The sequence below is a fragment of the Esox lucius genome, chromosome 4 (assembly GCF_011004845.1).
Source record: "Esox lucius isolate fEsoLuc1 chromosome 4, fEsoLuc1.pri, whole genome shotgun sequence".
NCBI lineage: Eukaryota > Metazoa > Chordata > Actinopteri > Esociformes > Esocidae > Esox > Esox lucius.
The window spans coordinates 34914398-34941762 of record NC_047572.1 but is presented as its reverse complement, the minus strand read 5'-3'; the positions used below and the strand labels follow the sequence as shown (position 1 = coordinate 34941762).

At 41.7% G+C, this 27365-nt stretch overlaps 1 protein-coding gene across 5 annotated transcripts in view; it reads left to right on the top strand.

The window, feature by feature from the left end:
* Window positions 1-2454: 2454 nt before the first annotated feature.
* LOC105030209 (6-phosphofructo-2-kinase/fructose-2,6-bisphosphatase) overlaps window positions 2455-27365 on the top strand; it is a 67106-nt gene continuing 42195 nt past the window's right edge. For 3 of the 5 annotated variants that reach the window (XR_002196702.2, XM_010903925.3, XM_010903923.3), the window contains exons 1-4: window positions 2469-2694; window positions 14380-14505; window positions 24089-24185; window positions 24449-24515. Coding sequence is in view for 4 of the 5 variants with exons in the window: in XM_010903925.3 (XP_010902227.1) it covers window positions 2604-2694; window positions 14380-14505; window positions 24089-24185; window positions 24449-24515 (381 nt within the window). In the remaining variant the exon portion in view is untranslated. Of the gene's footprint in view, window positions 2695-14379; window positions 14506-24088; window positions 24186-24448; window positions 24516-27365 lie in introns of all 5 variants that reach the window. The other 2 variants (XM_010903924.3, XM_020046040.2) reach the window with 2 other exon arrangements.

Genomic DNA, 27365 nt, shown 5'->3' with positions numbered 1-27365 from the left:
CCTCAACAGTACTACTCTTCTAACTCAACATTTTTACTCTTCTAACACAGCATTACTACTCTTCCAAACCAGCAGTACTACTCTTCTGATGCAGCCAATGGGAACATTGATGAATACATAGACTGTCTCAGCATCTCAAAATGCATCAATGATGTCAACAATGAGGGTCAATGTCAGGACTTCCCCCAACTCTAACCTCAACGTCTGTAAGACAAAAGAGATGATTGTAGATTTCAGGAAGTGGCGGGGGGGGGGGGGGGGGGGGGGGGGTGTTGAATGGAAGCAACCTGACGCTTCTTGTATCCCTCTGCCAGTAAAGCCGGAATTGAACCTTTCTTTTCCTCACTCAAAGCTTTTCTTTTCAACTCCTTTGTCATGCTGATTAGTATTTTTTTTAATTCAAATTACCTTTGAGGTACTGCTTACACTGTTTTTGCCATCCAGTTAAATTAGATTTGGTTCAGGTGGTCTCTTAATTTTTTCCAGAACAATACTTCCTGAGGAGAAATTTGGCATGTCTGTAAAAACTCTTACTAACTTCTACAGGCGCACCATTAAAAGCATCCTCTCAGGCTGCATTACTGCCTGGTACGATAATTGTTATTTAATTACTGTTCTCGGCCTGTTTGTGTGTGTAAGGAAAAGTCTCTTTTATTGGACCAAACCAGGTTTACCAAAAAGGTGGTGGCATCTATGCTGTTGTTCCAGTAGCCTTTCCACCACTTACGTTTGGTCAGGATATTTTATTACATATCTATTCATTTGATAGATGGACAATTAACAAATTATTTTGAGATTTTGTTTCGATTCAGAGGTTACTGACAGACATTTGGGCCACTCCCATCATGAGGTAACTGACAGACAGTTGGGCCACTCCCATCATGAGGTTACTGACACAAAGTAGGGCTACTCCCATTACAAGGTTATTAACAGACCATTGGGCCAGTCCCATCATGGGGTTACTGACAGCCAGTTGGGCCACTCCCATCATGAGGTTACTGACAGTCAGTTGGGCCACTCCCATCATGAGGTTAACAGACCATTGGGCCACTCCTATCATGAGATGACAGTTGGGCCACTCCCTTCATGAGGTTACTGACTGACAGTTTTGCCACTCCCATCATGAGGTTACTGACAGATAGTGATGACCATTCGAGGCTTAATTACCATTCTTCAAGCAGCAGGATATTATGCAAGCAGTGCTAACTAAGATGGGAGTGACCCAGCTGTCTGTCAGTAACCTCATGTTGGAAGTGGCCCAACTGTCTGTCAGTAGTGATGGGCAAAGATTGTTAACCACAGTATATTGCCTTATAAATTTCAATGATGGCTTTTATTGTGATAAAGAAAATCTGAGTGCTGCCAGCATAATATCTTGCGGCTAAAATAATGCTAATGAAGTCTCGTTTGCCCATCACTACTGACAGTCAGTTGGGCCACTTCCAACATGAGGTTAACAGACCATTGGGCCACTCCTATCATGAGATGACAGTTGGGCCACTCCCTTCATGAGGTTACTGACTGACAGTTTTGCCACTCCCATCATGAGGTTACTGACAGATAGTGATGACCATTCGAGGCTTAATTACCATTCTTCAAGCAGCAGGATATTATGCAAGCAGTGCTAACTAAGATGGGAGTGACCCAGCTGTCTGTCAGTAACCTCATGTTGGAAGTGGCCCAACTGTCTGTCAGTAGTGATGGGCAAAGATTGTTAACCACAGTATATTGCCTTATAAATTTCAATGATGGCTTTTATTGTGATAAAGAAAATCTGAGTGCTGCCTGCATAATATCTTGCGGCTAAAATAATGCTAATGAAGTCTCGTTTGCCCATCACTACTGACAGACAGTTGGGCCACTTCCAACATGAGGTTAACAGACCATTGGGCCACTCCTATCATGAGATGACAGTTGGGCCACTCCCTTCATGAGGTTACTGACTGACAGTTTTGCCACTCCCATCATGAGGTTACTGACAGATAGTGATGACCATTCGAGGCTTAATTACCATTCTTCAAGCAGCAGGATATTATGCAAGCAGTGCTAACTAAGATGGGAGTGACCCAGCTGTCTGTCAGTAACCTCATGTTGGAAGTGGCCCAACTGTCTGTCAGTAGTGATGGGCAAAGATTGTTAACCACAGTATATTGCCTTATAAATTTCAATGATGGCTTTTATTGTGATAAAGAAAATCTGAGTGCTGCCAGCATAATATCTTGCGGCTAAAATAATGCTAATGAAGTCTCGTTTGCCCATCACTACTGACAGACAGTTGGGCCACTTCCAACATGAGGTTACTGACAGACAGCTGGGTCACTCCCATCAATGAGGTTACACTAGAAACATTTAGTTCACTCCCTAACCCCGAATGGGGTTACTGACAGACAATTTGGCCACTCCCATCAAGGAGGTCACTGACAGATAATTTGGCCACTCCCATCAAGTAGGTCACTGACAGACAGTTTCACAAACTCTGTAACGGTTAATCTCTCTCCAGGTTACTCTCACACTGTTACCAATCTGTCTCCCTTTTGCCCTCTTGCTTTTTTACCCTCTGTCTCTTGCTTACTTTGTCTTTCTTACAGATACTACTGTCAGCAATGTCACATAAAGAGACCAAGCTAACCCAGAACCCTCTTGAGAAGATTTGGATCCCCTCCTTGAGCAGCAAGTTGTACCAACGAAGAGGGTGTAAGTACAAAGAATCAAAAGAAACCAGTCTGTCTCTCAGTGTTTAAGTTTAGTGGGAGCTTTGGTATTATTTCACATTGTGTATTTGTGTGTGTGAGCTTCTGCCTTGCATTATGAAACTTTGTGTACACTGCGTACATCACTGAGGACCTGAGGGTCATTCACCCCTGAGACCAAGGGTGTGTGTGTTCAGTGTGTCCTCCGTCTCGTATCTATGGGATGTAGCCATTTGTCCATAACTGATCTATGGGTCTTTGTGTGCTTTGCAAATTTCTTTCATTGATCTTATCTTTTTTTGTCTTAATTGTAATGATCTTCCTATTGAATTTCTTCAGTTTGTGTTGGAAAAAGAAGGGTTAATATCCAAGAGAAAACAATATCCAATCAGAATTTTTCTTTGGTAGTATCTTGGTAGAAATGATCTAGCTGTGCTCAATGCTCATTGGCTAGGCCCTTAGGCTTTGAATAGAAGGCACCAGCCAATGTCATTGACATTGACTTCAATTAAAGCAGCATTTTGGTATGACAGTAGAATCAACCAATCACAAATTGTCTTGTAATAGGTGGGACAATTATATAACGCCTCAAGGCTTTCTAGAGGGCCTAAGTATACATCACCATATCAGAGCCAATAGCGAGCCTTATCTTGTTTCCTCAAACTTCAGCCTAGCTAGCTGGCTAGGTTTTTGCAGTGAGTGTAGGTAAGGATTGCGATGACCCGGCTGTCTGCTTTATGTAAAGTTTATGTTACAGATGTCACACATTTAATTACAGTGTTTTCTTACTGCAATAAGATCAGGTAGATTGGATCAACATAGGCCATTTATCCATCCGCGTTTTTGTTCGTACTTGTGTTCTTGTGAACTTGTTTGATGTCATCTTTCATGGCACAAGTACAGTTCCAATCCAAAGAACGCAAGTTACCAAGAACACATAAAATGCCCGGATGTGTACTTGATCCGCCTCTTTTATCGAGGATGCATAGGGTTGGTGACTTGTTCAGCGAGAATGCATCTGATATCCCAGAATTCATTTCAAGATGTCAGGAGAGGAGGAAAAGCATACGGTATTGCGCAATAGCCATGTACACATGCATCTAGATAGGTGCGTTCTCTGTCCTTGCATTCTTGCAAGAACATTCTCAAGGACGCTTGGCAAGAACGTTCTTCTGAAGGACACAAGTACGTTGTTAGCGAGCTTGGAATTGCTAAACAGCCATACGGTAGATTGCGTCAAACTGTGATTGCACTATTCCAAACATGTGGGGGAGCTAGAACGCTGAAAATGCTATTTGTTCTCAAAAATCTTTTTCTAAATGACAGTACACACAATGTTCACTGTTCTCATAAAATAAAAGGTTATAACGAATTTAAAAGCGAAATGTTTCTAGTTGTAACTTCATCACTGATATAATTACAAAATGTTTTAATAAAGAAATATACCAGTAGCCTACACAGAAAAAATACTATTTGTTTAAACATTTGAATTATCTTAAGAAATAATAAAATACAAAGCAGAACAATTTTTTTACGATCACAGTTTTGAAGTACAGCATGGTAGAAAAACACATCTTATGACAACTGGCAAATAGGCTGTCAGAGTTTACTCTATTGTATTTAATAGACAAATGCGTTAGTTTGTTGCATCAAGTCGTTTATTTTATCAAATCAGTCAATATGGCTTTTCAAATTCCCGAATTCCATCCATATAGAATAGCTACCAAACATGTGTTTTAAATAACCATACTGTATAATAAAACACAAATTCTATGATCCACCCAAAGTTTTGTATTTAAATTAGTCAGCATAATGAAGTCTTCACAATCTTTGAGAACTGAGCATACAGTACAGGCGACACCAGATACTTTGCTACAATCTCATTGTCCTCTGGGTTTATTTTCTTAATCAATCCTATTCCACTTTTTAAAAGCAAGCTCTAATCGTGGCAAGCAAGTTGTGCCGCTTGCCAGACTCCAGCCTTTAAACTAATAATCTGAATTATCTGAAGTAGGCAAACAGATTCTAAAATCAACTCCTAATAAATTGTATACAAATACGAATATGATATCGCATGTGTAAAAATTATTATTTTGATTCAGCATAAAAATGTAATAAAAGGCCAAAATCGTAGCTTTCTGCGCTTTTGAAATTGCACATGTTAAAATTGCGATTTTTGCGATCTACAACACATTGTTCTGTTCATGCCTGTCACTTAAAAGTGAGTATTCTTAAAACATCCCGATTCCGTGATGGCTAGCGAAAGTAATAGCCACAACCCAATAAACAACACGTGCGGGTCAGGTAAACGATACCAGCTGTGCTGGTACTCTGAACAGCAAATTACCAGTCAGAAACATGAAGACGAGGCGTAGAGTGCACCGCGAAAGAATAGTGCAGAATATGACTTGCTGTTAAGGAGAGGAAGATGAACGATTAAGAAAATAAACCCAGATGACAATGAGATCATAGCAAAAAGTATCTGGTATGCTCAGTTCCCAAAGATTGTGAAGAGTTCATTATGCTGACTAATATAAATAAAAAACCTTTTGTTGGATCACTAAAGATTGCAAAGTAAAAATTAAATCTGATTAAGCATGTTGGAATTCTGAACGTATATGCACAAAACCACACATCAATACAAGTTCATAGGTCAACAGTGGGCATATTTTTTTGTCTTACTGACCTGGTATATGTACATTTTGAATACCTTTCACCATAGATGCAAAATGTTAAGTCAAGTGAAAATCGGCCATTAAGTGTTTTAAGTGTTTTTCACAAATTCAAAATGGCCAAAAAACTAACTACCTCTGTTCAGGGCTGTAACTCAAACAAGGTGAGCACGGTGAGCTGGCAAATGTCAAAATCCTAAAATCGCCACCATGTGGTGAATTGAAAATTGCTTACACTCATTTTTTTCGTCTCATGGTTGTCAGCATATGCAACAATTAGAATTATAATACCATTATGCCTGTTGGAGTATTTATGCAAAACCACGACCATGCACAATTTCATTGGTCAATAGCGGCCATGTTTTTTTGACAAACTAGTCTGCTTACTATAGATTTTAAAGACCTTCGTCCATAAATGCCAAACACCAAATTACCGATATGTGAATATCGGTAAGTTGGTGCCATTTCTTAAATTCAAAATGGCCCAAAAAACATTACGCAAAAGTTAATGGATCCCAATTGTAAATCGGTTCCATAAGAGGAGTTGGATATGTCCATTTCTTTTAAAGGCTCTAACTGAAGCGAGGTGAGCGTGGTGATGTAGCTTATATGGAAAACCTCAATAGCACCACCATGTGGTTGATAAAAATCTTTAATTTTTTCATCAACTGCCTTTGACGTTCACTAATAAATCATGTCCTGTACATGAAAATAATGCCTTTTACGTGTGCATGTCACAATATTTTAATACGGAATTCATATAGTTGCCACGGAATCCTGTGATACTGTGTTAGTTTATTGATGATGTGACAGAAGACAGAAGCAGCCAGAGAAATTCTGAAGTGTTTAGGGATATATTATCTGCTCAGATTCAGCCAAATTCAGCAAAATTGATTGGATGGTGCTTCACATTACAGATGGACAATGACCCAAAACGTATTGCGATTGCAACCCAGGCATTTCTTAAGGCAAAGAAGTGGAATATTCTGCAAAGGATAAGTCAATCACCCAATCTCAACCCGATCGAGCATGCATTTCACTTGCTGAAGACAAAACTTAAGGCAGAAAGCCCCCGAAAAACAACAACTGAAGACAACTGCAGTAAATGCCTGGCAAAGCATTACAAAGGAGGAAACCCAGCGTTTGGTGATGTCAATGCGTTCCAGACTTGAAGCAGTCATTGCCTGCAAAAGATTCTCGACAAAGTATTAAAAATGAAAGGTTTATTCATGATTGTGTTAATTTGTCAAATTACATTTGAGCCCCTGAAATAAGGGGACTGTGTATGAAAATGGTTGCAATTCCCAAACGTTTCATACAATATTTTTGTTGAACTCCTTGAATAAAAGCTGAAAGACTGCAGTTCAGTTGCATCTCAGTTGTTTCATTTCAAATCTATTGTGGTGGCTTACAGAGCTAAAATTATGGAAATTGTGTCAGTGTCCAAATATTTTCAAATCTAAATGTATGCAACCAGTTAACACACAGGTGTCAAACCGGTTCCACAAAGGGCCAAGTGTCTGCAGGTCTTTGGTTTTTCCTATAAATTGGTTACTAGTTCATACCTACACAACCAGGTGAGGGTAGAAACTAACCAATCAGTGACCTAATTAACCAATCAAGTACAAGGAGAGAGCAAAAACCTGCAGACACTCGGCCCTCCGTGGAACCGGTTTGACACCTCTGAGTTAACACATCAAATATTCACAAATCACTGACAGCTCAGAAGTTCCGGGATTCTCCCAAATCTTTATAGCGGCTCCCTGACACACGGAAATTATACACAATTTCTCATAAATCTATATTTTTGGAAAGTGAGCGAAAGTTAAGGAATCTCAAATTGCATAATACATACTACAAGTAAGTACTTCACGGGGGACGGTATGCCAGTATTTGGGACCGATTGGGCTATACTACCTCGTCATAAAGTGATCGTACAATAACATCACGCCAGTTTGAATAACTGAGCTGAACCTCAAATCGCATACTTTTTGCTAAATTGACTAACCTGAAATGTCTACCATCCTGGCAATAAATGAAACTGTCTTCGTCTGACCCTATAACATAATATTTAAGTATTTTTGGGCAAAGAATTGCTAATAAGGAAAAAGCATTATACGTATGGCACAACAATGTTCCTTTATTCCTTCATACTTTATTCTAACTACATTGATTCAATACCTATCAAACTCTAATGAGGACAACCAAGTTAATCATTAATACACTTATATGAATTGTGCTATATAAATAATCTTGCTTGCTTGCTTTTAAAGCCGCCTCGGGTACAGACAGGCCAAGCGGACTGCAGCCCGGGTGGTTGTGGAGGCAAAAACTCGGGCTGGCTTTGAAGAGATTCTGGCAAACCGTCCGGCGGCTCAGGAGAGGGAAACAGTGCCCTACCAACGCTGTTTACAATGGCGTGGGCAGCTGTTGACCTCAACTGGGGATGTCGTTGGGCGGTGGAAGGAGTACTTCGAGGATCTCCTCAATCCCGCCGTCACGTCTTCCATTGAGGAAGCAGAGGATAAGGGCTCAGAGGTGGACTCGTCCATCACCCGGGCTGAAGTCACTGAGGTGGTCAAGAAACTCCTCGGTGGCAAGGCACCGGGGGTGGATGAGATCCGCCCTGAGTACCTCAAGTCTCTGGATGTTGTGGGGCTGTCTTGGTTGACACGCCTGTGCAACATCGCGTGGCGGTCGGGGACAGTGCCTTTGGGATGGCAGACCAGGGTGGTGGTCTGGGGGAGGCCCCGGACAGGGCAGGAAATCAATCCATCCACATTGCCAAGCATCAACCAAAGGGACACAGAGTACAGCCCAATTGCACAAGTGCTCAACAGAGAGACAACAACAAGCCAGTGACTCCGCCCCCGAATGGCATTGGAGGGAGGGCATCCCAGTGGCGATGAGAGCCCACCTGGCAAGACAGCAAGGGTGGACAGTAACAAGCCTTTCTGGTCACCTTCACACCCCTGGGCCAGACTGCACTTAATCATAGACCATGCTGTAGAGATGAGTCTTTAGTAGACACTTGAACGTTTGCACTGAGTTTGCATTTCTAACCTTAATTGGCAAATCATTCCACAGTAGTGGAGCTCTATGAGATAAGGCCCTGCCTCGGGCTGTTTGTTTAGAAATTCTAGATACAATTAAAAGGCCTGCATCTTGCGATCTAAGGTTACGTGTAGGTATTTGATGGCTGGATCATTTCAGCGAGGTAAGTAGGAGCAAGTCCATGTATAGATTTATAGGTTAACAATAAAACCTTAAAATCAGCCCTAACCGGCAGCCAGTGTAAAGAGGCTAGTACTGGATTAATGTGTTCACATTTTTTTGTTCTAGTTAAGATTCTAGCAACCGTGTGCAGCACTAATTGAAGTTTATTTATAGATTTTTCAGGGTAACCGGAAAGAACAGCATTGCAGTAATCTAATCTAGAAGTAATAAAAGCATAGATTGGTTTTTCTGCATCAGTTTTGGATAGAAGTTTCCGATTTTTGCAATGTTTCGAAGATGAAGATAAGCAACTCTTGAGACATATTTTATGTTCATCAAAGGAGAGGTCAGTGTAATGCCGAGGTTTCTTACAGTTTTTTGGGATACGACCATGCAGGCGTCGATGTTCACAGTGAGATCTGCTAACAACGCTCTTTGTATTTTGGGTCCTAAAATGAGCATTTCTGTTTTATTTGAGTTTAAGAGCAAGAAATTCTCTGTCATCCACTTCCTAATATCTGAAACGCATGCTTCCAAAATAGCTAATTTATGGGCTTCTCCATGCTTCATTGAAATATATAACTGTGTGTCATCAGCATAACAGTGAAAATTGACATTGTGATTCCAGATTACATCACCCAGAGGCAGCATATAGAGTTAAAATAATAATGGGCCCAGAACCGAGCCTTGAGGAACACCAAAACATACCTTTGATGTGTCAGAGGATATGCCATCCATACATACAAACTGATAACTTTCAGATAAATAAGATTTAAATCAGGCTAGAACATGTCCAGATAGCCCAATATGGGTTTCCAGTCTCTCTAAGAGAAGGGAGTGATCAATAGTGTCAAAAGCAGCACTAAGATCAAGAAGCAACAGGACGGATGTGGAACCTTTGTCTGAGGCCATTAGAAGGTCATTTTTTACCTTCATGAGTGCAGTCTCAGTACTATGATGGGGTCTGGCATTTCATGAATGTTATTTGTCTTCAGGAAGGCATTCAGTTGTTGGGAAATGAAATTAAATAAACCCTTTGAACTATGAACTTGAACAGTTGTTGGGAAACACATTTTTCTAAGATTTTTGAGAGGAACGGGAGGTCCAATATTGGCCTATAATTGTCAGGATCCAGAGAAAATTTTTTTTTAGAAGAGGGTTAATTTCTGCTATTTCTAGTGAGTTTGGTACTCATCTGGAGGAAAAGGAGCAATTTATTATGTTCAACATTGGCTCACCTAGCACAGGAAATAGCTCCTTAAGTAATTTCGTTGGAATCAGATCTAGCTGACAATTTGTGGATTTAGAACTCATTACAAATTTAGGGAATGTGTCGAGCGATACAGGATCAAAAAATTCAAGTGTCCCCATTGACACCTGGTCAGGAAGGTTCAGGACATTCACAGGATAACTTAGATTTTGGGGACTATAACTATTTAAGAAGTCAGTTATTTGTTTTCTAATGGTGATAATCTTTTCATCAAAGTAATTAATGTATTCGTTACAACTAAAGTGAAGACCCACTTCACTTGTTGAACGTTGCTTTTTTGTTAACTTTGCAACTGTATTGAAGATACATTTTGGATTACCTCTGGAGGCTTGCTTGAGTGCTCTAGTGTACCAGGGAGTACGTTTCTTGTTGCATATTTCTTTTGTTTTTAGTGGTGCAACCATATCTAAAGTATTTTGCAGTGTTGAGTTTAGATCCTCGATTAGATTGTTTGCAGATTTATTTACTCTGTCCTTAATGAGCGAGCTTGTAAGAATATCAAGAAATCTATTTGTAGTCCAATAATTTGTAGTACGGCTTTTGAAAGTCATTGATTGCGGAGCAAGTGGATTTCTTGTTTTAAAGGTAAATGTAATAAGACAGTGATCCGATATTCTAGGATTTTGGGGGGAAATTATTCTCGTGACAGGACTAAATCTAAGGTATGATTGTGGCAGTGTGTTGGATCTGAGACATGTTGGATAAAACCCATTGAGTCAATTATGACTTCAAAGGCTTTTTGAAGAGAGTCATTGGACTTTTCCATATGAATATTGAAATGCCTAAAATTAGAATACTATCTGCCATGACTACAAGGTTAGACAAGAATTCTGAAAAATAATTTAGGAATATTGTGTATATAGTAGCTATGTAAAATGATTTATCAGACTTAACTTCAAAAGAATGAAAACCATTGATGTGTTTGAGAGTAAGTTTATATTTACTGTCATAAATATTAGCAACACCCCCTCCTATTCGTGATGCACAGGGATATGATCACTAGTACAGCCAGGAGGAGAGGCCTCATTTAGGGTAGTGAATTCATCAGGCTTTAGCCACGTTTCACACAAGCCAATAACATCTAGTTTATGATCCGAGATTAATTCATTTACTGCAACTGCCTTTGGAGCAAGGGATCTAACATTTAGGAGTCCTCATTTATGATGCGAGGTAATACAGGGACTCTGCCCCCCAGTAAACAATGTACGATCGCTGGCTGATTCTTTAGTCTAATAATGCGGGTAATGGAATCGCTGATGACTAAAGTTTTTTCCGGGCGACCGGTAAGAATGCCTGTCGATTATTCACCTCCGAAGACAGCTTGGGCCTTGACTCTGACTCCAGTGGGGAAACCCTATTGGAAATCTCAGTCGGCTCTAGCAGTGACACAGTTTTAACTGGTTGACGGAATTTCTTCCCAGAGACCAAGAGAAAGTTCTTGCCCGGCTGCAGGAGCTGTGCCGGGGGGCTAACAACGCTGTCGTTTTTTTCCTGGTGGCAGTTTTTTCCATTTCTACACTAACATAATCCTTGCCTAACATTTTTTGTGTCTGAAGCCAAAGCTCTAACTCTGCTATTTTTACCTGAAGATGATAATTCTCCTCCGTGTTGTAGCAATTACAGTGACAAGGTATAGTAATGGTACTTAGCTTCGGTTGTTCAGGGGTGAGTAGTTCCGTTAATTATGTCCAAAACGAGTCCTGGTGTAGTAAAGTTGGGTAAAAGATCAACAAATAAAAATATTGCGTAAAATGTAACCAATTAGTTTATATAGAGTCAATTCAGCCAGGTAGGTAACAGCAAGCACCGTACAGCACATCAACAATCCCACAATGCACAAAACTGAGAAGGGCTTCTAGATCCATGAACTCAAGGCAGCTAATAGAGCCTAGAGTCCAAACTAAACATGCATATAGCAGTTATCTTGCATACACCTGGAATAAATTACCAGAAGATCTTAGACACACCCAAAACATATACATTTTTAAAAACATTTCTCTTTTCACGTGCTTATGACTGAGCTCTTAAACTTATCCACCCTGTTAGCCTTAAAGATTTTACAGCTTCCTCATGGAATCTATTATGGAATCTACCAGTTATGTTTTTATTTAATTTCTATTCTATTTCAGTTTTCTTATTCTATGTAAAGCACATTTAATTGCTTATTTGATGTTTTTATTGTAGTTTTTGTTTTTACTTTAATATATTTTAATATTTTTCAATGTAAAGCATATTGAATTGCTTCTATGTATGAATTGTGTTATATAAATACATTTGCTTGCTTGTATTATGTAACTGAAAATGAGGTCAAAGGGTTAGGGCCTCACTGCTCTTGTCATCTCAAATCTCTGGAGTACTGCTATCCTTGATACTTGCAATGCAATTGTATATTGTCTTAGTTTATTAATATGTAAATATATTACAACCATGTTACCATTACATTTTACTCACAAATGTTCAATCCCTGGACAATAAATGGAACAAATTACATGCTCAGATTAATATCGAGCAGGATATTTCTAACTGCTAAGTGCTGGCTTTTGTTGAGGCCTGCCTTCTAAATGACCCATTTTCTCTGGAATTATCTTTTAATACATAGTCATGTTACTAATCTAATGACAGTTTACCTAATTAGTTGTGTGATTCCACCAGGTTTAGTTTTATAGCATTACACAACTGTTCCACCCTTTTGTTGCCTCTGTCGCAACTTTTTTTAAATGTGTTGCTGACATTAATTTCAAAGTGGGCATATACTTTTAAATGAAACAATGAAATGTCTCAATTTCAACATTTGATAGGTTGTCATTGTACTTTTTATTGAATATAAGGTTTAGATGATTGCACATCATTACATTCTGTTTTTAATTACATTTTACATAGCATCCCAACTTTTTGGGAAACAGGGTTGAATGAACGGAATAATAATAATATAGTTGATAGCAACCATGAAACGGGATCCACCTGCAGGGATCCTGGTGGAGAGCATGCCAAGACACATGCCAAGACACATGCCAAGACACATGCTATGAATTTTGTTTTCTTTGCATTATTTGAGGTCTGAAAACAATACAAATTTTTCTGGTTATTTTGACCAGTTTTTATGGGAATTTGGGTGTAATGTTATCAGTAGTTCATAGAATAAAACAAAAATGTTCATTTCAATCAAACACATACCCATGAATAATAAAACCAGGGAAACAGAAAATTTTGCAGTGGTCTCTTAATTTTTTCCAAAGCTGTAGATATCATGGTGGATTTAAAGTTTAACTTACATTCAGCTTTCCTACATTCTCTTTTCAGCGCGTTTACCATCATGGTGTTTCTCCACGGTGCTTTCTGTTTGCTCAGAGTTTTCTTTACCTTTACCGGGGCAACACAATCCATGACATTCAATATTTTGGTGTTAAAATAATCCGGAAATACATTAACTGAGTCTGCACTTATTGTTGTAGAGATAGCTATGGCCTCCATAAACTGAGCATTGATAATCTCGCTAAGTTTTTTTTTCTTAACAGTTCACTTGAACATCCGGGGTGATCAATGATTCAAAAAACACACAGAAATGATCAGACAGGGTCATTAACCATAACAGAGGAAATAAGACCTTTTGAGATAACTAGATCAATACCGTGGCCTCAAGTGTGTGTACGCTACTTTACATGTTGAGTGAGATCAAAAGTGTCAAGTACTGCAAAACGTTACTTGGCATTATTGTCCGTATTATTATCTATGTGGACGTTAAAATCCTCTGTTATTATAAACAAGTTGTAATCAACAGATATAAGAGAGTAGTTCAGCAAAATCATCAATAACATTTGCACAGTATTGTGGAGGTCTGTAAATGGTTTAAAAAAATGTGGGTGCACCCTTCAATGTAGAACAGTGGTATTCAAAATAATAATTTTCTTTGGCACTGGCGAAGCTAAAGGCAGAATTGTACAGGATATCTTTGCTATATTAACTGTGTTATTATTTACAAATTCACAATTGGTAGTATTCACTGATTGTAAAATCTACAGTGATTATTTATGTAAATGTTTTTATGGTATTTGTAGGAAGAAGATCCCATTTGAACTATTTTTTGTGAATTTAAATAAACAGTAATTATTTTGGGTTAAGAAATCTGTCATTGAGCAAGCAGGTTACTCCATAATTTCTCAAAATAAGGTTTAGGGTTATTCTTTATAAACAATATTTTACAGTTATCAGCTCATAAACATTAGCAACCCGAATATCCTCAGTAATCTGTGCAAATTTGCTTTAGTGATATTAGGGAGTTAGCTCTGTTCATAGGGAGACAGTAACTGGCCTTCAAATGGCTGGCCTACCTACCTGTAACTAAAGAATGGTTTCGGTTAGGGCAGGGTTGGTGTTAGGGCAGGGTTAGGGCAGGGTTAGCAGCAGTATTTCTCTGTTGGCAGTCTTTTTTTATACATGCACTTAAATGTTTATACAGAGAAATTGAAGTATTTCAATGTGTTTGTGCTACATGAATTACACATTTTTGCAATAATTGATGTGTGTTTTTCAGCTTCAGTCCCACAGTTCACTAACTCTCCTACTATGATTGTAATGGTGGGGTTGCCAGCCAGAGGGAAGACCTACATCTCTAAGAAGTTAACAAGATATCTCAACTGGATAGGGGTTCCGACTAAAGGTACCACAACAATACACAATACACCACAACAGAAAAACAACTATAAATACATCACCATATAATACAACATATCCTGTTTGTTTCATTATTTCTGTAAGGGAAAATCAACTTTGACAGAGTACATTATTTTTCTCCAGGGAACATAGGCTTCTTTACTTTCTGCTATATATTCCAAGATGTATTGAAACACACTTGGTACGCTAGATTTATTTTCTTCTGTAAACTATCAGATATCAATAACTGGAGATGCCACCTTCCGAGGTGGTGTGCCACATTTGCAATGGAGCCCCTGCATTGTTTTGGAGGTGTGAAGATGATTGTGTTGGAACTGTATCAAATTTCTGAGTAGTGCATACACAAATCCTGCACAATCCAACGTGGTACTTCTCGAAAATGCTGGTGTAAATTCCAACTGTGTGTCAATTATTATGCTAACCAAGATAAGTCTATCTAGTTTTATTCTCTCTCTCGAAATGTAAACAAGCCCAGAGAGCACAGAGTTCATTATTTGGTTATGCCTTCTGTTCTCCCCACCTACTTTTTCTGTTGTGGTGTATTGTGTATCTACTTCTTTTATGAATGCGTTTTCTGCATGGCTATTCAGAAACACTAGAAAACATTTTAAATATCAATTAATGTATACATAGCAAACCCTCTTAAAATAATAATTGAAACATAAAAAATAAAAAAAACATTTTAATTAAAATAGAGAATTTATAGATATTTATAAAATATCAATTAACTGTGTAAAAATTACTATATATAGCTGTGCTCATAAGTTTGCATACCCTGGCAGAAATTGTGATATTTTGAAAATATGACTGATCATTATTTAAGGATAGGGATCACATTAAGCAATTTTTTATCACATAGTTGTTTGGTTAATTTTTAAATCATAATGATAACAGAAATCACCCAAATGGTCCTGATCAAAAGTGTACATACCCTTGAATGTTTGGCCTTGTTACAGACACACTGTAATGAATGAGTCAATGTGGAGGTGGGCTTGTTCCAGATACGGAGCATTTGTGGATTTTTTGGAGAATATGAGACCAGACAGGGCAGGGCAAGAGGCACCGTGAAAACAGGCAAGGGTCAAAACCAAAAGGTCCAAACAATGAGAGGCAAACTAATGCAGAATCACAACACACACAGGTGAAAATGGCAATTAAAGGTGAATTTCCCACATCTGCGGCTTGTTAAATTCCAATAAGTGTATATATTGTCAATGAGTTAGTTAGCTCTCACTTGGATGCAATGAGCAAGCTAGTTACTGAGCCATGGGGAGAAAATAACTATCAAAAGACCTGCGTAACAAGGTAATGGAACATTATAAAGATGGAAATGGATATAAAAAGATATCCAAAGCCTTGCAAATTCCAGTCAGTACTGTTTAATCCTTTATTAAAAGTGGAACATTCGGGGATCTCTTGATACCAAGCCAAGGTCAGGTAGACCAAGAAAGATTTCAGCCAAAACTGACATAAGAATGGATCGGAATACAAAGAAAAACCCACAAGGTAACCTCAGGACAAATACAGGCTGCTCTGTGGTTGTTTCAAGGAGCACAAGATGACGATACTTGAAAAACATTTGCTGCATGGTGTAGTTGCCAGAAAGAAGCCTTTACTGTGACAATGCCACAAAAAATCCCGGTTACAATATGCCTGAAAACACCTTGACATGCCTCACAGCTTCTGGCATACTGTAATTTGGAGTGATGAGACTAAAATAGAGCTTTATGGTCACAACCATAAACACTGTTTGGAGAGGGGTAAACAAGGCCTATAATGAACAGAATACCATCCTCATTGTGAAGCATGTTTTTATTTTGTGGGTGTGTGAGCTCTAAAGGCACGGGGAATCTTGTGAAAATTCATGGCAAGATGAATGCAGCATGTTATAAGAAAATACTAGCAGACAATTTGCATTCTTCTGCACGAAAGCTGCGCATGGAACGCTCTTGGACTTTCCAGCATGACAGTGACCCTAAGCACAAGGCCAAGTTGACCCTAAGCACAAGGCCTCCTGTGGTTACAACAGAAAAAGGTGAAGGCTCTGCAGTGTCCATCACAGTCTCCTGCCCTTAAAACCCCTTGAATGAATGTAGAAATTGAGAATTCCGCCTATACGGCACTTGCCCATTATAACTGCAATGTACAGTATGTGCACATATGTTGTCAGGACATGCAGAGTGAAGGTATACTGTATAAAATACACATGGGAGATTATGAGGAATTCAGCAGAATGTAGATTGGAAGAAAAAAGGGTTTCAGGCACAGCAAAAAAAATAGTTTTTACTCTTTCTATTCTTTCATGGACAGGCAAAAACTCAGATATTGATATTCTAAGCTATACACACATCATATGGTTACCTAAACATGTCAACATTATCAGAAAAAAATTCTGGATTGATAGACATAAGTAATGGATCTGGGCAGCAAGTTTAGTAAGTGGTGTCAAGAGCCGTTTCCAAGTGTCCCTTTACTTCAAATGTGTATATTACATCATTCCACTATTTGATGTACATCTTTAATGTATTAAATGCTATTTATTTAGTATTTATTTAGCCCCTCCATGAACTGCCACCTTAACGTGGTGGAGGGGTTTCAGTACCCGAGTGACCCTAGGAGCTATGTTGTCTGGGGCTATATGCCCCTGGTAGGGTCTCCCAAGGCAAACAGGTCCTAGGCGACGGGTCAGACTAAGAGCGGTTCAAAACCCCCTTAATGATGAAACAATTATGAGTTCTGTGACGTCGCCCAGTATGGCGCAGCCGGGGCCCCACCCTGGAGCCAGGCTTGGGCTCTGGAACCACACTCCTTGAGAGAGGATGGACTCTTCCCCACTCTGGAGTTGCCCATGGTGAGAGGCGGCGGGCTGGTGTGGGTTTGCTTATAGCTCCCCAGCTCTGCCGCCATGTGCTGGAGTTTACCTCGGTGAACGAGAGGGTCGTTTCCCTGCGCCTACGGGTTGGGGATAGGTCTCTCACTGTTGTTTGTGCCTACGGGCCGAACGGCAGTGCAGAGTACCCGACCTTCTTGGAGTCTCTGGGAGGGGTGCTGGAAAGTGCTCCGACTGGGGACTCTATCGTTCTACTGGGGGACTTCAACGCCCACGTGACAGTGACACCTGGAGGGACGTGATTGGGAGGTACGGCCCTCCTGATCTGAACCCGAGCGGTGTTCAGTTATTGGACTTCTGTGCTAGTCACAGTTTGTCCAATAACTGAACACCGAACACCATGTTCAAGCATAAGGGTGTCCATCAGTGCACGTGGCACCAGGACACCCTAGGCCGCAGGTCGATGATCGACTTTGTTGTCGTTTCATCTGACCTGCAGCCGTATGTCTTGGACACTCAGGTGAAGAGAGGGGCGGAGCTGTCAACTGATCACCACCTGGTGGTGAGTTGGATCCGATGGCGGGGGAGGAAGCTGGACAGACTCTGCAGGCCCAAGCGTACTGTAAGGGTCTGCTGGGAATGTCTGGCCGAGTCTCTTGTCAGAGAGATCTTTAACTCCCACCTCCGGCAGAGCTTCGACTGGATCCCGAAGGAGGTTGGAGATATTGAGTCCGAGTGGACCATGTTCTCCACCGCCATTGTCGAAGTGGCCGCTCAGAGCTGTGGCCGTAAGGTCTCCAGTGCCTGTCGAGGCGGCAATCCCCAAACCCGGTGGTGGACACCGGAAGTAAGGGATGCCGTCAAGCTGAAGAAGGATTCCTATCAGGCCTGGTTGGCTTGTGGGACTCCTGAGGCAGCTGACAGGTACCGGCAGGCCAAGCGGACTGCAGCCCGGGTTGTTGTGGAGGCAAAAACTCGGCCTGGGAGGAGTTCGGTGAGGCCATGGAGAAGGACTATCGGCTGGCCTCAAAGAGATTCTGGCAAATTGTCCGGCGCCTCAGGAGAGGGAAACAGTGCCCTACCAACGCTGTTTACAGTAGAGGTGGGCAGCTGTTGACCTCAACTGGGGATGTCGTCGGGCGGTGGAAGGAGTACTTTGAGGATCTCCTCAATCCCGCCGTCACGTCTTCCATTGAGGAAGCAGAGGATGAGGGCTCAGAGGTGGACTCGTCCATCACCCGGGCTGAAGTCACAGAGGTGGTCAAGAAACTCCTCGGTGGCAAGGCACCGGGGGTGGATGAGATCCGCCCTGAGTACCTCAAGTCTCTGGATGTTGTGGGGCTGTCTTGGTTGACACGCCTGTGCAACATCGCGTGGCGGTCGGGGACAGTGCCTCTGGGATGGCAGACCGGGGTGGTGGTCCCTCTTTTTAAGAAGGGGGACCGGAGGGTGTGTTCCAACTATAGGGGGACACTTCTCAGCCTCCCCGGGAAAGTCTATGCCAGGGTTCTGGAGAGGAGAATACGGCCGATAGTAGAACCTCGGATTCAGGAGGAACAGTGTGGTTTTCGTCCAGGCCGTGGAACACTGGACCAGCTCTATACCCTCTACAGGGTGATGGAGGGTTCATGGGAGTTTGCCCAACCAATCCACATGTGTTTTGTGGATTTGGAGAAGGCATTCGACTGTGTCCCTCGCGGCATCCTGTGGAGGGTGCTTGGGGAATATGGGGTCCTGGGTCCCTTGCTAAGGGCTGTAAGGTCCCTGTACCGAAAGAAGCAGGAGCTTGGTCCACATTGCCGGCAGTAAGTCAGACTTGTTCCCTGTGCATGTTGGACTCCGGCAGGGCTGCCCTTTGTCACCGGTTCTGTTCGTACTTTTTATGGACAGAATTTCTAGGCGCAGCCAGGGGCTGGAGGGTGTCAGGTTTGGGGACCACACGATTTTGTCTCTGCTCTTTGCGGATGATGTTGTCGTGTTGGCCCCTTCTAGCCAGGACCTTCAGCATGCACTTGGACGGTTTGCAGCCGAGTGTGAAGCGGTGGAGATGAAAATCAGTACCTCCAAATCCGAGGCCATGGTCCTCAGTCGGAAAAGGGTGGCTTGCCCACTTCAGGTTGGTGGAGAGTGCCTGCCTCAAGTGGAGGAGTTTATGTATCTAGGGGTCCTGTTCACGAGTGAGGGAAGGAAGGAACGGGAGATTGACAGACGGATCGGTGCAGCTTCTGCAGTAATGCGGTTGATGTATCGGTCTGTCGTGGTGAAGAAAGAGCTGAGCCGCAAGGCGAAGCTCTCGATTTACCGGTCAATCTACGTTCGTACTCTCACCTATGGTCATGAGCTTTGGGTCATGACCGAAAGGACAAGATCCCGGATACAGGCGGCCGAAATGAGCTTTCTCCCCAGGGTGGCTGGGCGATCCCTTAGAGATAGGGTGAGAAGCTCGGTCACCCGGGAGGAGCTCAGAGTAGAGCCGCTGCTCCTCCACATCGAGAGGGGTCAGCTGAGGTGGCTTGGGCATCTGTTTCGGATGCCTCCGGAACACCTTCCTGGGAAGGTGTTCCGGTCCCGTCCCACCGGGAGGAGACCCCGGGGAAGACCTAGGACACGCTGGAGGGACTATGTCTCCCGGCTGGCCTGGGAACGCCTCGGTGTCCCCCCGGAAGAGCTGGAGGAAGTGTCTGGGGAGAGGGAAGTCTGGGCATCCCTGCTTAGACTGCTGCCCCCGCGACCCGGCCCCGGATAAGCGGAAGAAGATGGTATGGTATGGCTATCAACAGACTCCACTATGTTAACAGCCTGGCAGACCTGCACTCAATCTCATGGTAAGACTATTGGAGTGAGGCTCTTCAGGATGTCAGGCTTGACCTTTTTTATGGGCATCTCCCAAAAACAATTCCCAGGTCTTAAAAGATCTTGAAATAAAATCAGGGAAATCAAGGTAATAAATTGTCTTACATTTATTGTAATCCTAAAGGATTATTAGGAGCACCTGTTCAAATTCTCATTAATGCAATTATCTAATCAACCGATCACATGGCAGTTGCTTCAATGCATTTAGGGGTGTGGTCCTGGTCAAGGCAATCTCCTGAACTCCAAACTCAATGTCAGAATGGGAAAGAGGTGATTTAAGCAATTTTGAGCGTGGCATTGTTGTTGGTGCCAGACGGGTCGGTCTGAGTATTTCACAATCAGTTCAGTTACTGGGATTTTCAGGCACAACCATTTCTAGGGTTTACAAAGAATGGTGTGAAAAGGGAAAAACATCCAGTATGCGGCAGTACTTTCGGCGAAAATGCCTTGTTGATGCTAGAGGTCAGAGGAGAATGGGCCGACTGATTCAAGCTGATAGAAGAGCAACTTTGACTGAAATAACCGTTACAATCGAGGTATGCAGCAAAGCATTTGTGAAGCCACAACACGCACAACCTTGAGGCAGATGGGCTACAACAGCAGAAGACCCCACCGGGTACCACTCATCTCCACTACAAATAGGAAAAAGAGGCTACAATTTGCACGAGGTCACCGAAAATGGACATTTGAAGACTGGAAGAATGTTGCCTGGTCGATTTCTGTTGAGACATTCAGATGGTAGAGTCAGAATTTGGCGTAAACAGAATGAGAACATGGATCCATCATGCCTTGTTACCACTGTGCAGGCTAGTGGTGGTGGTGTAATGGTGTGGGGATGTTTTCTTGACACACTTTAGGCCCTTTAGTGCCAATTGGGCATCATTTAAATGCCACGGCCTACCTGAGCATGTCCATCCCTTTATGACCACCATGTACCCATCCTCTGATGGCTACTTCCAGCAGGATGATGCACCATGTCACAAAGCTCGAATCATTTCAAATTGGTTTCTCAAACATGACAATGAGTTCACTGTACTGAAATCGCATCTTTGGGATGTGGTGGAACAGGAGCTTCGTGCCCTGGATGTGCTTCCCACAAATCTCCATCAACTGCAAGATGCTATCCTATCAATATGGGCCAACATTTCTAAAGAATGCTTTCAGCACCTTGTTAAATCAATGCCACGTAGAATTGCTGTTTTAAATTTGCAGATTGTGCATTTAAGGCTGATGGAAAAACAATTATGCAAAACATCTAATTAGCATGTATTTGTTTGATTAACTTAGTATAAGACAATGATAGACTCCACCATTAATGTATGTTTTACATTACGTTAGCTAGCTACAGACGTTGACATCTGGGTGCATGTCATCTTGTTGTGGTCGTCAGTAGCTGCTAGATAGTGATGAACTGAAATGCAAGTTGAATGAAAAATGGTTGGAAGAAGATAAGTTTGGGAGGTGGTTGGCGTCGGCAGGACACAAGTACGAGGCAAGGTGCAATTTGGTGGACCTAGACCGTGAAATTGAGAAGAGAGCAGCAGAGCTACACCACGTCTTGAGGAACGTTTGGGGTGGTGATATGAAAAAATGGTGGGGGGATATTGAAAGGCTTACGTAGGAGCTGCACTACAGCCATCGAGCGTTCAGTGTTGCCATCAGCTATGAAACCTTTAGGAACGCTCCCTTGGAAATAAATGATTACTTTGAAATAAATTACTATTCGTGTTGTGTCACTTCCAGTGGCAGCATCCCAGCTTCGTGAAACGCTGAGGTTAAATTCTTGAAGGCTGATGTGCGCGTTCATTCTGTCTTGTGAATTAAAATAAAAAGAAATATATAGATTTTTGTGGTTGGATTGTGTGTATTGACTCAAATAATACAAATAATGGTAACTCATATCGAGATCAGCCCAGAACTACACGGCAGGACCTGGTCAATGACCTGAAGAGAGCTGGGACCACAATCTCATAGAAAACCATTTGTAACACACTACGCCGTCATGGATTAAAATTATACAGCGCACGCAAGGTCCCCCTGCTCAAGCTAGCACATGTCCAGGCCCATCTGAAGTTTGCCAATGACTATCTGGATGATCCAGAGGAGGAATGGGAGAAGGTCATGTGGTCTGATAAGACAAAAATAGAGCTTTTTGGTCTAAACTCTACTCACCGTGTTTGGAGGAAGAAGAAGGATGAGTACAACCCCAAGAACACCATCCCAACCATGAAGCATGGAGGTGGAAACATCATTCTTTGGGGATGCTTTTCTGCAAAGGGGACAGGACGACTGCACCGTAGTGAGTGGAGGATGGATGGGGCCATGTATCGCAAGATCTTGGCCAACAATCTCCTTCCCTCAGTAAGAGCATTGGAGATCGTGGCTGGGTCTTCCAGCATGACAACGACCCAAAACACACAACCAGGGCAATTAAGGAGTGGCTCCGTAAGAATCATCTCAAAGTCCTGGAGTGGCCTAGCCAGTCTCCAGACTTGAACCCAATAGAAAATCTTTGGAGGGAGCTGAAAGTCCGATTACCCAGCGACAGCCCCGAAACCTGAAGGATCTGGAGGTCTGTATGGAGGAGTGGGCCAAAATTCCTGCTGCAGTGTGTGCAAACCTGGTCAAGAACTACAGGAAACGTATGATCTCTGTAATTGCAAACAAAGATTGCTGTACCAAATATTTAGTTCTGATTTTCTGATGTATCAAATACTTATGTCATGCAATAAAATGCAAATTAATTACTTAAAATTGTACAATGTGATTTTCTGGATTTTTGTTTTAGATTCTGTCACTCTCAGTTGAACAGTACCTATGATAAAATTACAGACTTCTACATGCTTTGTAAGTGGGAAAACCTGCAAAATTGGCAGTATATCAAATACTTGTTCTCCCCACTGAACTATTTTAAGTCAGCATGTTTTCAGCCTTTTCTTAAAAAAAATAATCTTGACAACTCTTTTTTTGCCGTTCGACTCCTGTAGCAGTCAACACACAAGATGCCTGAGGTTCAGGACAGACAAAAACATTGCTGGCTTTTACATTATGTAGCTACGTAATAGGAAGCCTAAAATAAAACAGTTGGTGGATATAAGGATTTGTTCAGGATAGACAAACACGTCGCTGCCTACACAAGTCTCTCGTCTTTTCACTATACAAAAAAGTCAGTTATAAATATATCATCACCTATTTTGATAGATACTCAATGTCATTCACAAATGGCTAATTAGCTGTTAAAACGGCCTGTGATTAAAGAGTATTTGTTCAGAATAGACAAAAACTATGCTGGCTACAACCTTCTGTAGCTATGGGAAGCCTAGAATGAAACCGTTTACTGTAGTGATGGCCAAACGAGGCTTCATTAGCGTTATTTTAGCAGCAGAATATTATGCTGGCAGCAGATTTTCATTATCACAATAAAAGCCATCATTGGCATTTAGAAGGCCATATAGTTACCAATCCAGTATGTAAAAAATAGAACAGACAAGAACAACATTGGAACAGACATTAAACATTAAATGACAGACTAGATTGACAGACTAGATTAACTATATTGCCTTATATAATTCAATGATGGCTTTTATTTTGAAAAAGAAAATCTGAGTTAGCGCTGCTAGCAAAATATCCTGGGTTATTGTACCAAATATTAAGTTCTGCTTTTCTGATGTATCAAATACTTATGTCATGCAATAAAATGCAAATTAATTACTTAAAAAAAAAAATCTGGATTTTTGTTTTAGATTCCGTCACTCACAGTTGATGAGTAGCTATGATAGAAATGACAGACTTCTACATGCCTTGTTAGTGGGAAAACCTGCAAAATCGGCAGTGTATCAAATACTTGTTCTCCCCACTGTACAGTGTTCCATTTTGTTCCCTCTAGTTTTTAATGTAGGTCAGTACCGGCGAGATGCGACACAGTCATACAAGAGCTACAAGTTCTTCAGACCGGACAACCAAGAGGCTATGAAGATACGCAAGTATGAACCAATCACAAACCCTGTTCGAAAATAAAGCATACACCTTTTCGTAGAGATTGAAACATATTATGTAAACAATATTATGATTTCAGTTGTGTAAGTCATTGAAATGAATAAACTATGGTTGTTACTAGATATGGGTTGGGCTATATGAGCAAGGAAAATCTAGCCCGACAAAAGTACCCAATTATAAGTATTTTAAATACCATTGCATTTAACCAGTCTATTTTAGGAATGTCATGTAACCGTGTTTGTTTGTGTAGGGACTGTGCCAATGCAGCTCTGAAGGATGTGTGTGTTTACTTTAACCAGGAACAAGGACAGGTGGCCGTGAGTAACCATTATGAAGCAATATGTGATCTTTATTAACAAATGTGAATTTATACAAATATGTGATCTTTATTACCCAGTATGAGTCCACACAAATATGTGATCTTTATTACCCAATATGAATCTGTACAAATATGGAATCTTTATTATGTAATATGAATCTATACATACCATACCATACCATACCATCTTCTTCCACTTATCCGGGGCCGGGTCGCGGGGGCAGCAGTCTAAGCAGGGATGCCCAGACTTCCCTCTCCCCAGACACTTCCTCCAGCTCTTCCAGGGGGGACACCGAGGCGTTCCCAGGCCAGCCGGGAGACATAGTCCCTCCAGCGTGTCCTAGGTCTTCCCCGGGGTCTCCTCCCGGTGGGACGGGACCGGAACACCTTCCCAGGAAGGTGTTCCGGAGGCATCCGAAACAGATGCCCAAGCCACCTCAGCTGACCCCTCTCGATGTGGAGGAGCAGCGGCTCTACTCTGAGCTCCTCCCGGGTGACCGAGCTTCTCACCCTATCTCTAAGGGATCGCCCAGCCACCCTGGGGAGAAAGCTCATTTCGGCCGCCTGTATCCGGGATCTTGTCCTTTCGGTCATGACCCAAAGCTCATGACCATAGGTGAGAGTACGAACGTAGATTGACCGGTAAATCGAGAGCTTCGCCTTGTGGCTCAACTCTTTCTTCACCACGACAGACCGATACATCAACCGCATTACTGCAGAAGCTGCACCGATCCGTCTGTCAATCTCCCGTTCCTTCCTTCCCTCACTCGTGAACAGGACCCCTAGATACTTAAACTCCTCCACTTGAGGCAGGCACTCTCCACCAACCTGAAGTGGGCAAGCCACCCTTTTCCGACTGAGGACCATGGCCTCGGATTTGGAGGTACTGATTTTCATCCCCACCGCTTCACACTCGGCTGCAAACCGTCCAAGTGCATGCTGAATCTATACAAATATGGGATATTTGTTACCCACTATGAGTCTACTCAAATCCACATTAACCTATATGAAGCAATATACTATGATATAAACTATGTTATGTAGCAGACTAAGTTACAATAGTGAGTGTACATTTTCATATTTTTACTCATTCTAGCTCAGTGGGAATCTGGCATTGGAAGTGCAGTGCTTTACCAGCTCAGCTACAAGGGACCTGAATTAATCTTATAAAACTCCCGACCAGAGAGGCAAACCATTTGGATCACTGCTACACTACACTACTCTATATGCTACCTCTGGGCCAACATTAACTACCACAGCTATGCAGATGATACTCAAATATATGTCGCTCTCGAACCATATGACAACAGCTCAATAGACTCACTGTGTCACTCTAGAGCACATAAATACCTGGATGAATCAAAATAGTCTATAATTAAACCAAGATAAAACAGAGATTACTGTTTGGCAACAAAAATAAAAGAATAAGTATTAGTAAGGAGCTGGATTCTCAGGCCCTAAAAACCAGGGATCAAGTGCGTAATCTTGGTGTTCTGATAGACTCAGACCTCACATTTAACAGTCATATGAAAGCAGTCACCAAAACAGCATTCCATCATCTTAAAAATATAGCCAGAATCAAGGACTTGGTGTCCCAAAAAGACCAAGAGAAGCTCATCCATGCTTTTATCTCTAGTAGGGTTGACTACTGTAATGGCCTTATAATTGGACTCCCCAAAAAGACTGTAAAAAAACTGCAGCTCATTCAGAATGCTGCTGCTAGAATGGTAATCAGGACTAAGAGAACAAAGCACATCACTCCGGTTCTTAAATCTTTGCACTGGCTTCCAGTCAGTCACAGAATAGATTTTACAGTGGTGCTTTTAGTTTAGAAATCCCTGAATGGTTTAGGCCCCAAATACATTTCAGATATGTTTGAAAAATATAAACCGAGCAGGGCTCTTAGATCCATGAACTCAGGTTATCTAGTAGAGCCCAGTTTCCAAACTTAACATGGTCAAGCTGCATTTAGCAGTTATGGTGCACACAACTGGAATAAAATACCAGAAGATCTTAGACGTGCCCCAAACATATACATTTTTAAATCCAAGTTAAGAACAAATTTTTTCACGTGCCTATGACTGAGCACTTAAACTTAACCATATTGTTTGGCTTTACAGCTTTTATAGCTTCTTATGTTTTCCTTATTTCCTTATTCTATATTTTATCATTATGATGTTGTTTTGATGTTTTCATTTGAGTATTTGTTTTTATGCCATTGTATTGATTCTATGTATGAATTGTGCTATATAAATACACTTGCTTGCTTGCTACAATCAACAATGTCTATCACGCTGTGTCCTGTTTTGCTCTGGGACTCTCAGTCCACATGATGGTCCATATAATATCCACATATAGGCAAAAACGAAGACTTTCTAAGCCTGTTGTGTGAAGGTCAAAGATGTGGATCAGTGAAGAAACAGAGGACATGTGTGCATGTCTGGAATGCAATGACTGGAAAAAATGTTGGTCTGTCAATAATAGTCTGGATGTGTACACTGATGCTGTGACTTCATTCATTTCGTTCTGGGAGGACAGCTTCATACCAATACGGACCTGGGTGAGTTACAACAATGACAAACCCTGGTTCACCGCTAATCTCAGGTGGCTGCATTTGGAAAAGGAGGAGGCGCTTGGGGAGCAGGGAGAGACAGGTTGAGAGAGGCTAAATACAGCTTTGGTAAGACAGTGAAGGAAGCCAGGCGTCTCGATGGAGAGAAACTAAAACATCTCTGCTTCTGCCCTGTGCAGATCAGACTCTCTGCTGTGTTTACTGACATCTTCAATACCTCACTGGAGACATGCAGCATCCCGGCCTGTTTCAAATCCTCCACCATCATCCCAGTCC